The 14,999-nt window shown below is 40.8% G+C and overlaps 1 protein-coding gene across 3 annotated transcripts in view; it reads left to right on the top strand.

The window, feature by feature from the left end:
* The window catches only part of RTN3 (reticulon 3), a 42,828-nt gene that overhangs the window by 25,211 nt on the left and 2,618 nt on the right, over positions 1-14,999 (top strand). For all 3 annotated transcript variants that reach the window (XM_059710327.1, XM_059710325.1, XM_059710326.1), the window contains 5 exons: positions 10,147-10,354; positions 12,549-12,687; positions 13,115-13,184; positions 13,605-13,651; positions 14,727-14,785. In XM_059710327.1, the coding sequence (XP_059566310.1) occupies positions 10,147-10,354; positions 12,549-12,687; positions 13,115-13,184; positions 13,605-13,651; positions 14,727-14,785 (523 nt within the window). The remainder of the gene's footprint in view (positions 1-10,146; positions 10,355-12,548; positions 12,688-13,114; positions 13,185-13,604; positions 13,652-14,726; positions 14,786-14,999) is intronic.

Genomic DNA, 14,999 nt, shown 5'->3' with positions numbered 1-14,999 from the left:
ATTCTTCCAGGCATTTAAGGAAAAAGAGCACTTTCCAACTCAGACTAGTATATAGTAACACCAAAACTGGACAAAGATATTACAAAAAAGTTTATAGACTAATGTTTCTCGTGAACATAAGATGAAAAATTCTTAAGACATTATTAGCAAATCAAATCCAACAATATACCAAAAGGCTAATGCATCATGGCTAAGCAGGGTTTGTTCCAGGAATACAGCTTGTTTTAAGATTGGAAATTTAATAAACATAATTTACCACATTAACATAACAAGAATAAAAACTATGTGATTATTTCAATTAATACAGAAAAGGCATATGAAAAACATCCTTATCTGATTTAAAAAAAGGTTTGGGTTTGCTTGTTTGGGTTTGGTTTTGGGGTGTTTTTGTGTGTGTGTGTGTGTGTGTGTGTGTTTTTAATATATTTTATTGATTTTTTTACAGAGAGGAAGGGAGAGGGATAGAGAGAAACATCGGTCAGCTGCCTCCTGCACACTCCCTACTGGGGTTGTGCCCGCAACCAAGGTACATGCCCTTGACCGGAATCGAACCCGGGACCCTTGAGTCCGCAGGCTGACACTCTATCCACTGAGCCAAACCAGTTAGGGCTGTGTGTGGTTTTTTGTTTTTTGTTTTTGTGGTTTGGTTTTTTGTTTTGTTTTTCAGCAAACTAGAAATAGAAGGTAATCCCAATCTAATAAATTGCATCTATTTTTTTTGTTTTGTTAATCCTTACCAAAGCATATTTTCCCCCAGTGATTTTCAGAGGGAGAGAGAGAGGGAGAGGTGTGAGAGAGACACATCAATTGGTTGTCTCCCACACGGAGATAGAGCCTGGAACCAAGGTATGTGCCCTTGACCAAAATTGAATCCGAGACCCTTGAGTCCACGGGCCAACGTTCTAACCACAGAGCCAAACTGGCTAGGGCTAAGTGGCATCTATTGAAAAGTACAATTGATGTTGTATTTAATGCCAAAATATTGAGCATTTCATCCTAAAATTGGGTAAGGCAGGGTTGCTCATTCTGGCCATTTGTATTCAACATCACACTGGAAGTCCTACCCGTTGAATTACAACAAGATATAGAAATAAAAGGAAGTCTGGAAAAGAAGTTGTTAAACTGTCTTAATTTACAGATGACATATTGTTTAATAGAAAATGCTAAGGAATCTACAAAGCGACTAGGAGTAATAAGTGAATTTAGCAAGGTTATACAGGATATTAGGTTAATACACAAAACTCAAATGTTTTATTTATTACTAGAGGCCCAGTGCACAAAATTTGTGCACTGGTAGGGTCCCTAGCAGCTGCCAGCTGCCAGCCGGGGCCTCCCTCCCTTCCCCTGGTCAGCCCCACCCCCTGGTCGAACTCCTGGTCGAGGAGACAATTTGCATACTACACTTTTATTATATAGGACTTGGGGCCTGGTGCATGAAATTTGTGTACTGGAGGGGTGGGGTTCCCCTCAGCCCAGCCTGCCCCCTCTCACAGACTGGGAGCCCTCAGGGGATGTCCTACTGCCCCCTCTCACAGACTGGGAGCCCTCAGGGGATGTCCTACTGACGGCTTAGGGAGTGGGCCTAAGCCGCAGTCTGGCTTCCCTCTGCGGAGGCGACCAGGCTGATCAGGAGAAGGTGCCAGGCCCATCACCCCACTGCTGCAGCCACTGCCAGCCACCGCAGACGCCAAGGTGTTTTCATCAACACAAACTCCAGTCCTGTCACCATGAAAAAATGACAACTTTCTTTAGGCATTTTCAAGATGTGTCTTTCATAGGATATGACCTTTCTTTCTTTTTTTTTTATCCTCACCTGAGGATATGTTTCCATTGATTTTTAGAGAGTGTGGAAGAGAGAGGGAGAGACAGAAAGAAACATCAATGTGAGAGGGACACTTTGATTGGTTGCCTCCTGCATGAGCCCTGACCTGGGCCCCAGCAGGGAGGAACCTGCAAACTAGGTACATGCCCTTGGTCATAATTGAACCTGGACCCTGCGATCGGCATGCCAAGGCTCTATTCACTGAGCCAAACCGGATAGGGCAGGATATGACATTTCTTAGCCCCTCCAGCAGCGGACCTTCATTTGTTCCTCCAGGAGTGTGGTGGAAAAACCCTACATCACCTCTTGGATTCTTATAACCCAAATTACCAAGAACACCGCAAGTGGTGGCGTACAGGGAGCTTAGCCAGTGAGTGGTCAGAAAAGGTGTTTATGCTCGAACTGGTTTGGCTCAGTGGATAGAGCGTCGGCCTTCAGACTGAAGGGTCCCAGGTTTGATTCCTGTCAAGGTACAACCAAGGATGTACCTTGGTTGGGGGCACATCCCCAGTGGGGAGTGTGCAGGAGGCAGCTGATCGATGTTTCTCTCTCATCGATGTTTCCAACTGTCTATCCCTCTCCCCTCTTCTCTATAAAAAAAATATATATATGTATATTATATATACATATATATTTTTTTTTTTTAAAGAAAAGGTGTTTCCTCTGCAGCTCATGTGCAGAGAACCCCCTGTGTTGTGTCCACTGGCTAGGGGCGTGTCCCCAACGCAGGGGGGGCACACCCCCAAGGCCAGCAGCCAGCCCCAAGTGTTGTGGGCACCGGGCTTGGGGACATGCGGAGACCCTGGGCAGTGCATGCGGTGGCCACTGGGTCTCCGCACGCCCCCAAGGCCGGCAGCCAGCCCCGCGCGTTGTGGGCACCGGGCTGGGGGGTGTGGACCCGGGCCGCCACTTAGCGCTGGTGCGTGCACAAGCGGCCACGGGGCGGGAACATCCGCCTGCGCCCGGAGTGGCCGGGGGCATTCTGGGACCCTGGCCACTCAGGGCCTACGCGCGGGCCTACAGGCTAGGGGCAGCCTGGGTCCCGAGGATGTTCCTGAGACCCAGGCCACTCAGTGCCTGTGTATGCAAATTAACCCGCCACCTTTGTTGGGTTAATTTGCATACTCCTGATTGGCTGGTGAGCATAGCGGAGGGATGGTCAATTTACATGTTTCTCTTATTATATAGGATATACACTAGCAGAAAATAATCCGAAGTGAATTTTTTTTAAGTTTAATTTACAATGGCATCAAAGGCATAAAATAGGAATAAATTTAACAACAACAAAAAAATGTGCAAGACCTCTTTACTGAAAACTACAAAACTGCAAAGAGAAGCTAAAGAACTGTCTAAGAGGAGAGCTATGCTGTGTTCATGGATTGGAAGCTTCGAAATTGTTAACGTCTAGTCCTGCCCAAATTCATCTATGGATTCAAGGCAATTCAAAGTCATGGAGAATTTTTCTTTAGAAATCAACAGGCTCATTCTAAAATGTCTAATAGAAATGCACAGAACCTAGCAAATACAAAGCCATCTTGAAAAAGAACAAAATTGGAGGACTTGGAATACTCACATCAAGACATAAAACTTTAGCCCTGCCTGCGTGACTCAGTGGTTGAGCATGGACTTATGACAAGGATGTCCCCGTTCCCAGTCAGGGCACGTGCCTGGGTTTCGGTAGGGGCTTCAGGAGGCTGCGATTGAAGATTCTCATTGTTGATGTTTCTGCCCCTCTCCTGCCTTCCTCTCTCTGAAATCAGTAAAAACATTTTTAAAAAGACAATTGACCTTTGGGAATGACTGAAGTTGTAGTCAAATCAAGGGCTTCCCCAAAATTCAGTAGTAAAGATCAATGGATAGAGAATCAACAAGGTTCGCTGCCATTTTCTCTAAAATGGCAGGAACCAGTATCTTTTTCCTTAACCTTGAGATTTCCATTGGGTGTGTTAGTGCCCTCTTTTGGTGTAAGAAGGGTACTGCAGCGGGCATCTTTTATTAAGGGTAAGAGATAGGCACCCTTTAAAGTTGTAATTTATTTTTTATTATTGGTGTGACATTGGTCAATATGAACATATAGGTATCAGGTGTGGGTTTCTATGTTATAAGATCTGTATATTGCATCATGTGCCCACACCCAAAAGTCAAATCTCCTTTCACCATATATCAGGACCCGCTCCCCCCCCCCCCCTTTAAAGTTTTAAAAATAAAGGTAATAAGGTCACATTATAGAAGATTTGAAAAATAAAAGAAAGGAATCACTCATAATTCCACCAGCAATAGAAACGCTCTGGTGAACACAGACATTCTCTGATGCTTCGTCTGCCATTAGCAAAATAAAACGACAGAGAAGTGATTGGTTGTGCTTACATAAGGTTATAAAAAGAAGCTGTGTTATGTATTGAAATGGATTCTAAGAAAATAAAAGGCATAATTAGTACAGCACAAGACTTGAAACATATTGAGACACAACAGTAGGTCTTTTGCATTTCCATAGGAATTTTAGAATCACTTTGTCCATTTTTTACCAAAAAAAAAATTATGTTGGAATTACATCAAATTATAGATAAATTTGGGGACAGTTAACATGTTAGCAATTTTTAGTATTTGTAACTCATGAAAACAGTATAGCATTCTATTAATTTAGGACTTCATTAGTTTCTCAGCATGTTTTATAGATTTAAGTGTACAGGTGTTATATAGCTTTAGCTAGAATCTATGTCTAAGTGTTTTCATATTTTCATGCTATTTTAAATGGTATTTAACTCAATTTCTGAGTGGTTAATGTCAATATGTAGAAATGTAATTGATTTGTATATTGACCTGACATTCTGCAGCCTTCCTGAATTCATTCTGTGCTTTCATGTAGCTTCCGTCAGATTTTCTGCACAGGCAGGCATGCCGTCTGTGGCTGATGACAGCCTTACTGCTTCCTTTCCAGTGTGGGTGCCTTTTGTTTTTACTGACTTACTGTACTGACCGGAACCTCTAGTGCAGTGTGTAATGGAGGTTCTAGGAGAGAACACCCTGTCTTCTTTTATTAAGTATATTAGCTCTAGGTTCCCTTTATCAAGTTGCAGACATTTCCTTCTCTCACCTAGTTTGCTGAGAGATTTTATCTGAAGGGATATTGCATTCTTGTTAAATGCCTTTTCTGTATCTTTTAAGATGATCATATGGTTATTCTTTTTCAGTTTGTTGACAGGATGAATTATATTGAATGATTTATGAATGTTAAACCAATCTTGCTTTTTCTTTTATTTACTTTTTCCTCACCTGACGATATGCTTTTTTTTTTAGTTGATTTTTAGACAGAGTGAGGGGGGGCGGGGGGGGGAGAGAGAGAGAGAGAGAGAGAGAGAGAGAGAGAGAGAGAGAGAAACATCCATGTGAGAGAGAAACATCGATTGCTTGCCTCCTGTATGTGCCCCGACCAGGATCAAACCAGCAACCTAGATACGTGCCCTAACTGGGAATCAAACCTGCCACCTCACAGTGTACAGGACAGTGCTACAACTGGCCACACTAGCCAGAGCCCAGTTTATCCATTTCTTTTCTTTTAAAAAAAATATATTTGTATTGATTTCAGAGAGAAAGGGAGAGAGAGAGAGAGATAGAAACATCAGTGATGAGAGAGAATCATTGATTGACTGCCTCCTATATGCTTATTCCTGATTTTTTATATAAATAAAATCATATAACATGTGGCTTCTGTAATTGGCTTTTTTAGCCTAATGTCTTCAAGCTCTGTAGCATCAGAACTTCATTCCTCTTTATTGCCAAATAATAATCCCGTTGTATGGATATGCTACCCTTTGTTTGTGCATTCATCAGTTGTTCGTGTTTGGATTGTTTCCACTTTGGGGCTATTATGATAATGTTTCTATAAACATTGATGTGTGCAATTTTTTGTGTCATATGTTTTCATTTCTCTTGGGCATTTGCCTGAGAGTGGGATTGCTGGGTCATATAATAACTATGTGTAACTCTTTGAGGAGCTGTCAAGTTGTTATCCAAAGTGGCTGCACCATTTTTCATTCCCAGTAGGAAGGTAGGCTCCAGTTTCACCACATTCTTGCCAATATTTGTTATTGTAATTCTTTACTATAGCCATCCAAGTGGGTTCAGTGTGGTATTGATTTGCATTTCCCTAATGACTGATGATGTTGAGCATCTTTAATGTACTTATTGGCCATTTGTACATCTTTGGAGAAATAACTCTTCAGATCCTTTGGTCATTTTCAATTGGACTAATTAGTTATATATAATTCTTTATATATCTAGATACAAATACTTTACCAGATATATAATTTGCAAATATACTGTTATTTTATGAGTATCTTGTCACTTTCTTGGTACCATTTACAGAACAGAGGTTTTTAATTTTGATATAGTTCAGTTTATCTTTTGTTTTGTTTTGGTTTGGTTTGGTTTGGTTTGTTTTTGGTCATTTGTGCTTTTGGTGTCATATCTGAGAAGCCATTGCCTAAGGTCACAAAGATACTGTGTTTTCTAAGAGCTTTAGGACACTTTCTCGCTTTTTTGAAATAACCATTTTATATCTTTTCCTCTCTCTGTAAACCTTCTTTGCTCCCCTGACCCCACCCAGCTAGTGATCTCAGTTCTTTCTTATTGAGAAAATAGAAGCATTCAGAAAGAAGTCCCTCTTCCAGTCTTCAGGTCTATGAATGGGCCTCAGAATCAGCCCTTCTTCCCTATCAATACTCGGTAACCTCATCCATTTTGTATCTCTAGTTCAGACTTGCCCTGTGTACTCCACACTGGTGGACCTAACCGCCTCTTTAATAATGGATACCTCTAGGCATCCATCCCAAAATTAACATACTCTGTACTCTGCTCTTCCTCTTCTCCATAAATGACACCACATCCATCCATTTCTCAGGCCCCAAACCTAGGTGTCATTCATATTTCATCACCTTCTGCATCCAGTCCATCAAGTTCCGCCTGTTCTACCTCAAAATTATAGCCCAAATCTGTCCACTCATCTCCATCCTTATCTAAATGACCATCATCTCTCACTTGAACCTTCATGTTAGCCTCATAGGGAACCTTTCTGTTTTCACACCTGCCCCATCGCAATCCATTTTCTCTTTGCAGCAGTAAAAGGGTTTCTCTTGTTAAAATATATCATGTTATCGTCCTGCTTGACAGTCTGTGGTGATTTCGCATTTCATCTGAGGTAAAATCCAAGGTCTTTTCCTTGCTCTATGAAAGTGCTCCATGATCTAGCCCCTCCCTCAGCTCCAGCATCATCTCATGCCACTCTCCCCTTCCCTCACTATGTACATGTCATCCAAGTTGTGTACTGCACACCTCTAGGGGGCACCATTCACATGTGTTAACCATTGTAGGTTTGCGTATTCCTTATGACAGTTTTCCAGCAGATGGCAGTGAAGTCATGAGGATAGGGTGGTTTTTCTGATTTGCACAAAAGTAGATTTATTTGCCTTTAGAGACTGTCGCTTTTCCCTTCTCTGATACAGCATGGTCTTTTACTCTCTGAGGCCCAGCCTTATTCTCTAAGAGTTTCTTTTTCTTATTCTTTCAAATATTTCAAATTTAAAGACTAACATGCATAGTACAAAAAAACTCCCATATAACCCTTGGTCTAGTTCACCAATGTTAACATGTAGTCACTTTTGCTTTATCACTCCCTCCCTCCCTCTTCTCTATAGATTCAGGGTTTTTCCTGACCATTTCAGAGCTAGTTACAAACATCCTGGCCCTTTATTTGTAAATCAGTGGTTCCCAACATGGAGCACATGCCCCACAGGGGGCAATTTGAGAATTAGTTATTAATAGTGAATTTTTTGCATTTCTTATGGTTCTAGGGCCTCATATACAGCATATAAATATATATTGTGACATTAATGCATTTCGGTTCTCTATTATATGTTTTGAAACTTTATTTGCTATTTTTTATATTATTATTTTTTAAACAATTTCTTAGTGATTTCTTCCTCAGTACTTCAACTGTCCTTTTGTTCTTTTATTTTTCTCTTTCATGGATGCCATGTTCTTGGGAAGCTTGTTTAGACCAAGTTAATGGCCTTTTATTCTTCCTCCATGAATAGGAGTTCACTCTTTTTTTTTTTTTAATATATATTTTATTGATTTTTTACAGAGAGGATGGGAGAGGGATAGAGAGTCAGAAACATTGATGAGAGAGGAACATCGATCAGCTGCCTCTTGCACACCCCCGACTGGGGATGTGCCCACAACCAAGGTACATGCCCTTGACCAGAATCGAACCTGGGACCCTTCAGTACGCAGGCCGACGCTCTATCCACTGAGCCAAACCAGTCAGAGCAGGAGTTATATGTCACAGGGGGGCATCAGGATTTTAGCGATGCTTAGGTGGGGCGTGGCCAAAGAAAGGTTGGGAACAACTGCCCTAAATACTTTGGAGTGTGTTTCTTTTGAATGATAAATTTTTTTGTTTTATAGTACACTAAATTTTTATCAAATGTAGGAAATTTAACACTGACACAGTACTTTTATCAGTTATATAGTTCACATCCAAATTTTGTCAATTGTCCCCATGATGTTCTTTATAGCTATTTTACCCTGGTATCCAGTGTCCAATCTGTGATCTCACTTCGCATTTATGTGTTGTCAAGTCTCCTGTCTTTCACACCATTGATATTTTTGAAGAATACAGGCTAGCTGTTTTGTAGACTATTTCTCAGTCTGTGTTTGTCTAGTGTTTTCTCATTAGATTCAGTTTGTATGTTTTTGGCAAGAATACCATACAAGTGATGTGTCCTTCCCAGTACATTACATCAGGAGGCACATGGTATCAGTTTGTTCCATCGCTAAGCGTTCTGTGTTGAAACTCTTCCTGTAGATAGATATATGAAAAGTGACATACATATACTTGGACTCTGGTTATGGGAATTGCTCTCATAAGTAGGTTAGCATTCTGTTCAGCTTTCCTGCTCAGTCAAGTGAGCCTGAGTTGCCTCCCATTTCTCTCTCTCCTTGGCAACATCGCTGTCTGGGACTCTCGACCTCCCCTCAGCGATCCTAATCCCTACTTTCTCCTAGTAGTCACATCCCTTAACCGGAATCTTGGAACCAGTGATTATTTCTTCTAGACAATAAGTTTATCTTAGTGTTTTCTTAGTTTCAAGTTAGGTTCCCTTGGCTCTAGCTAAGGTTAGGCTTCAGAGAAGAGTATTGAAGCTGACTATGGGGAAGAACTAAGTGCTAGTGGGTCAGCTGGAATCAGGTTCAAGTTCACTTTACCCCCAATCACAGAATTCCATATTTTGATTATAGTTCACATTTGAGTGGTTACTGTGTGTCATTTACAATGCTACTCTTTCTACATGCATTAGCCACATATATTCCTTAAAACAACGTGGACATAGGTGTCACTTTCTTCACTTTATAGATGAGAAAACAAAGGTTTAGAAAGGTTAATTAGGGTAATATGACTAAAAATTACCAGGACTCATGCTCCTGTTTCTCCAGCTCCAAAGCCCTTACTCTTTTTTGTATAAGCAAAGAATAGCACAGAGGAAACCTGAAATAGAGTTATTAATGTTGAGGTCAGCCTTCGCAGATTGACATTCCAATGTAGTATCACTGCTAGATGGGCGTAATTGCCAGCAGTTTACACCCCGGGTTTTTGAGGTCTCTTCAGTGCAGATGTCCCCGACCATAAGACCCACTTGCTTGGGACAGCCTTGGTTTATTATACCCATTTCCTAACAATTACTATTAGTAGCCCCATTTACTCTCAAAAGTATTGTTTTTTAGATAATTATATGGTCCCATACCCATAATCCTTCCCGAGTACTCTTCAGATGAACAGAGACTGGTGTTTAATTTCAAGTAACACTAAGAGCTTGATATATTTTTATTCACCACTCTCTCTGCCCCCAGCCCAATTTATAAATTTCATTTTAGCTTTGGTTTTATAGCTTGTTGACCCAATTAAACTGTAGGCAACGTATGTTTAATTTAGTCAACAGTTACCAAGATTTTACCACACTTGCTCTACCATCCTTTCTGCTGAAACATTTGAAGTAAATGATACTTTGCCCCATTGTACTTCAAGAGCCACCTCTAAAAAATAAGTTCCTACATTTTTATAAACCTGTCCAGAAACTAGAGGAACCTTTTGTAGCGTGAATCATCACCCCTGACATATGTGATTTTCACCTATCAGAGTCTCTGCGGGAGGGGGCACCTGTAATTGAATGCTAGTCCCGGCTTCTCAGGCGGCAGGACACAGCCAGAGGACCATCCCGGCCAGTGGCTCGGGGTGTCCGTGTAACTTGCGTCCTTTTCTTTCGCAGTGCACGATCTGATCTTCTGGCGAGATGTGAAGAAGACTGGGTTTGTCTTCGGCACCACGCTGATCGTGCTGCTTTCCCTGGCAGCTTTCAGTGTCATCAGTGTGGTTTCTTACCTCATCCTGGCTCTTCTCTCTGTCACCATCAGCTTCAGGGTCTACAGGTCTGTCATCCAAGCTGTGCAGAAGTCAGAAGAAGGACATCCATTCAAGTGAGTTGAAGGATCACAAGGAACACTTTACAGTTTAGTGAAAGGGTCACCGAGGCTGGGCAGGTGTGAAAATCAGACCAGATGAAAAGTCAAGAATTATAGGGCCCCATCAGTGACATGAAACACCAACTAGACACCATGGGACCACTTTAAGAAATGGCCAAGGACTTCTTGACCAGCTAGAGTCTCACACTTTAAGACCAAAGAGGACTGTCTGAATTCCTGAGCAGGGAAGGGTAGCGCTGAGGACAGCACTCAGTTAGACGGCACCCAAGCACATGTGTAAGCCCCACATGTCAAATCTTTTTTTTTTTTTAATATATTTTATTGACTTTTCACAGAGAGGAAAGGAGAGGGATAGAGAGTTAGAAACATCGATGAGAGAGAAACATTGATCAGCTGCCCCCTGCACACCTCCCACTGGGAATGTGCCCGCAACCCAGGTACATGCCCTTGACCGGAATCGAACCTGGGACCTTTCAGTCCGCAGGCCAACGCTCCATCCACTGAGCCAAACCGGCTTCGGCACACATGTCAAATCTTAAAACGACTTTGAAAGCTGGGTGTTGAGGCTGCGCTCTTGGTGATGATCAGAATTCGGTGTGTTGCCCTTGATTTTATACTGATTTCCTTCTTCCCTTTTTTTGTTATATATATTTATTCTTTATACATATAATTAAAAACCTGACTCCATTTAAAGGTGTGTGATGCAAGGGAGAGTCTCGGTACAATAAAACTGTACAGGTAAGATCTGCCGCCCCTCAGGCTAGCTGCCAGGGTTCAGCACCATGGGGTTGTCTGTAGTGTGAGGGTCTGTACCAGGCAGGTGGGCCCTGGCCGGGGTCTCAAGGCACACAGCCCCCTCTTTATCTTTCCTTTAGTTTTCTTAATACCAGGGGCAAGTTTTGATGAATGTAGGTCATGCATTTCTGAAATCCAGTTGCTAGCTTTTTTGACTGGGCTATTACTGTAACACCTGTATTCCTCACACTTTTCCTCTTGAAAATCTTAGACCATAAAAGGTGTTAACATTAGCAAATGACAATGTTTTAAAAACCTTTTCTCATAGAGAAAGAAACCCTGTTGTGACCTCTCAGAACTGTGACAGGATAGGTGTCCGGCTGTGGCTGTGGTCCTTGTGTTTTCTCTTGGTGAAAATAGAAGGAATAATTTAAACTATAGGTGACATTTGAAAAGTTATTGCAAATTAGCTTTAACAAATCAATAGTTGTTCAATGAAGGAGTGAATACATTTTATTTTTCCATAAGCTCAGATGTCATGTCTCTTGCATGACACTGTTGTGGATTTGTAAAATGTGTTTTGCCAAGTTGCATTAATTTTTATAATTTTCGTATTTGGTGGTAAATGTTTTTTTAATAAATAGGAAAGAAAAACATGCCTGTTACTCTGTTTTCTCCACAAGATTGTAGGCTCTCTAAGGCAAAAGCAGCCTTATCTTTCCTGATGACCCAGCACCTCAGAGTGGCTCTCAGTAGGCACTCAGAGTCCTCAGTGAATGACAAGTTACAAGCAAATGTTTACATCTCGAGTCTGTAGTGCCTCTGGGAACAGAACCAGGTGTTTCTTTTTCTGTAATTTTCAACCCAGTCAAACTCAATAGCTCCCCTCCTTTATATTTTTTTAACAAATATTTTATAATGCCTCCTTTATCATTTTGAAATGAAATTTATAAATAACATTTATAAACAAAATTTGTATAATAGATCTTAATTGTAATATAAAGAAATGACAAAATAGCATGTATAGTAAAATAATGTGTTCCAGTCAATATATAATTGCTTGGAAATGAGTACACCAAAAAACAATAATAATAGTAAAACATCAGGTACTTGGCACCTACATGTATAATCTACAATACAGATGTGATTTTCCAAAATGGTGGGGGGAAAAACTTAGTAAAGTTCAGTAAACAAAATACAATTTTAGAAAATTCAAGATACGTTAAAACTGTGAGGAAAAACACCTTGTGGACCATTTTACACTTCGCAGACATCTGACGTCTTTGCCTCTGCCATTAAATGACAGTGGTGCCCCCACCCCATCCATGACAGCAAAACATGCCCCTAGAGATTTCTAAGGTGCGTCCGTGGGGGAATTTCACACTCTAAAGAACGGCTATGCTCACAGGAAGAGGTCTTCTCCTTATCTGACTGTTGTTTCTTCTTCTGGAAGGTCCTACCTGGATGTAGACATCACTCTGTCCTCAGAAGCTTTCCATAACTATGTGAACGCTGCCATGGCGCACGCCAACCGGGCCCTGAAGCTCGTTATCCGTCTCTTTCTGGTGGAAGATCTAGTTGACTCCTTGAAGGTTCGTTCTGCTACTCTTTAAGCTTTAGGTGGTGAGGAAAAGGAAAACCAGAGACTAGGCTATACTTCAGAGGAAAAACAATAAGTAGGGTTTCCACAGATAAAAACAATTGTATGTTTGTTTCCATCAGCCTGTAAAAATGAAGACAGGAGTCGGTGGAGAAGGTATCTCATAAACCTGGAGAACTAACAGGATAATGTAATCGACAGAAATGCAGTTACAGTCTTTGGGCCTAAGAGAACTACAGAATTCTCTTATCCACCCTCAAACGTACAGTGCAAATGGGGTAACCTTTATTTTGAAATGATGTATGGCATACATCACTAAATTTATGTAGACTTAACTAGCTAGAGGAAAATGGCATTGGCTAACCTGAAGTTTGTGTCATAATTATTCCTGCTTAACCCCCTGATATTGGCCTTCACAGCTGGCTGTCTTCATGTGGCTGATGACCTATGTTGGTGCCGTTTTCAATGGAATCACCCTTCTGATTCTTGGTAAGATGGCAAGGAAAATGTCTCATGCTCTTTGAAGTCATTGGTAAGAGTTAAGAGCGAAGAGAATGCCCAGCATGGCTCCATTGCTTCCGAATGGCCCCGCCTTTAACATCCATGGAGACCTTGAACCTAGATATTTTGTGGCTGTAGGTTTATTAATTTGGTCCTAATTTTAAATATCAGAACAGCTAGAAGCAAAGGAGAGTCATCTAGATTTGATTTACATATGGGGATCTTAAATTTATAAGAATCAATGTACCTGTATCTAACTGTCCTTAATTGAGAGATCTAGACATTTCTCATATTGGAGATCTGTGTTTCCCTGTATTTCATGAGGAAAACCTGTGTGTTACTTGAGTCCTGAGACTTTGTCACTGTCTCACACTTACACCTGCCATGTCCCATGATTCTGTCTTACAGCTGAACTGCTCATTTTCAGTGTTCCAATTGTCTATGAGAAGTACAAGGTAAGCTTCGGCCTGCTTCCAGTCAGATCATGCCAGTTGATGTGTGACTAGTTTTAATTCATTTTTTAGGTATGGACAGTTCAGAGCAGTCTGTTCCATTCCTGTAGTCCGACTTTATAAGTCAGGTGCCTGTAAGAAACTGGTAGCAGTGGTTTCCTCTAGTAGACTGTCTAGGAGAGATAAGGGCAGGAAGACTACTTTTTACGCTTAGTTGTGTGCCTTTTGTGTTTTTATCACATAGCTGCATTATCTGTTAAAATAAGTTGGAAATATATTTAAAGAAATAAAAGCTCATATCTAAAAAGAAAATATTAAGGGTAATATGGGACTCAATCAGTCTGAGCAGGTGTTTGCATTGTGGAATGGTGCCTAAAGAGTATACTAGATTTATGAGGTTACTATTTTTGGATTAAGTCATCCATCAGCAGACTATTTGGTATTAAATGAATTAGTCTTACCCAGGAGCCAAAATATATTTATGATTACAGGAAATAGATTAGATACATTATCTAGTATTCAGAAAATGCTATTATAGTCCAGTTTCTCTAAAGAAAAAACCTAGCAAGTAAGACTCTGCAGAAGAAATTAGTGTGTTTTTTTTGTTTGTTTTTTTTGTTTGTTTGTTTTGTTTTGTTTTTTAAATATATTTTATTGATTTTTAACAGAGAGGAAGGGAGAGAGATAGAGAGTTAGAAACATCGATGAGAGAGAAACATCGATCAGCCGCCTCTTGCACATCTCCTACTGGGGATGTGCCCGCAACCAGGTACATGCCCTTGACCGGAATCAAACCTGGGACCTTTCAGTCCGCAGGCCGACGCTCTATCCACTGAGCCAAACCGGTTTCGGCGAAATTAGTGTTTTTTACTGCAACTGAATATGGGATGTTTATGATTTAATTTAAAGTCTGAAATCTGGAGTTTTAAAAACACTTGTAAAAGCTGGGCATTATTTTCATTTTCCAGAATATTCAATAGTGTTTTTTAAAAATAGTTACATTTAGAGAAAAGAACATTGCCTTCAGGAAAATTGTTAATCTGTGTTGCCACAACTAAGTCACTTTCCTTCCTTAAAGACCCAGATTGATCACTATGTTGGCATCGTGCGTGATCAGACCAAGTCGATTGTTGAGAAGTAAGTATGCTTAGGTTCCACATTTCCTCACAACGTGCTCCCACCCCCGCCCCAATGACTTTTTGTCCCCGGTGGAAAATGTTGGTGCCAATTTTTCACCCTGAAATGTGATTTTCACCCTTGGGGGGGCACCTTGGTTAATAGTTTGATTTTACAAGAAATTATTTCAACCCTTTTTTAAAAAAAAAAATCTTAACCTGGTCTTAACCTGGTC

The sequence above is a fragment of the Myotis daubentonii genome, chromosome 9 (genome assembly GCF_963259705.1).
Source record: "Myotis daubentonii chromosome 9, mMyoDau2.1, whole genome shotgun sequence".
Taxonomy (NCBI): Eukaryota; Metazoa; Chordata; class Mammalia; order Chiroptera; family Vespertilionidae; genus Myotis; species Myotis daubentonii.
The sequence above is the reverse complement of the archived record's forward strand: the minus strand, read 5'-3'. Positions and strand labels throughout refer to the sequence as shown.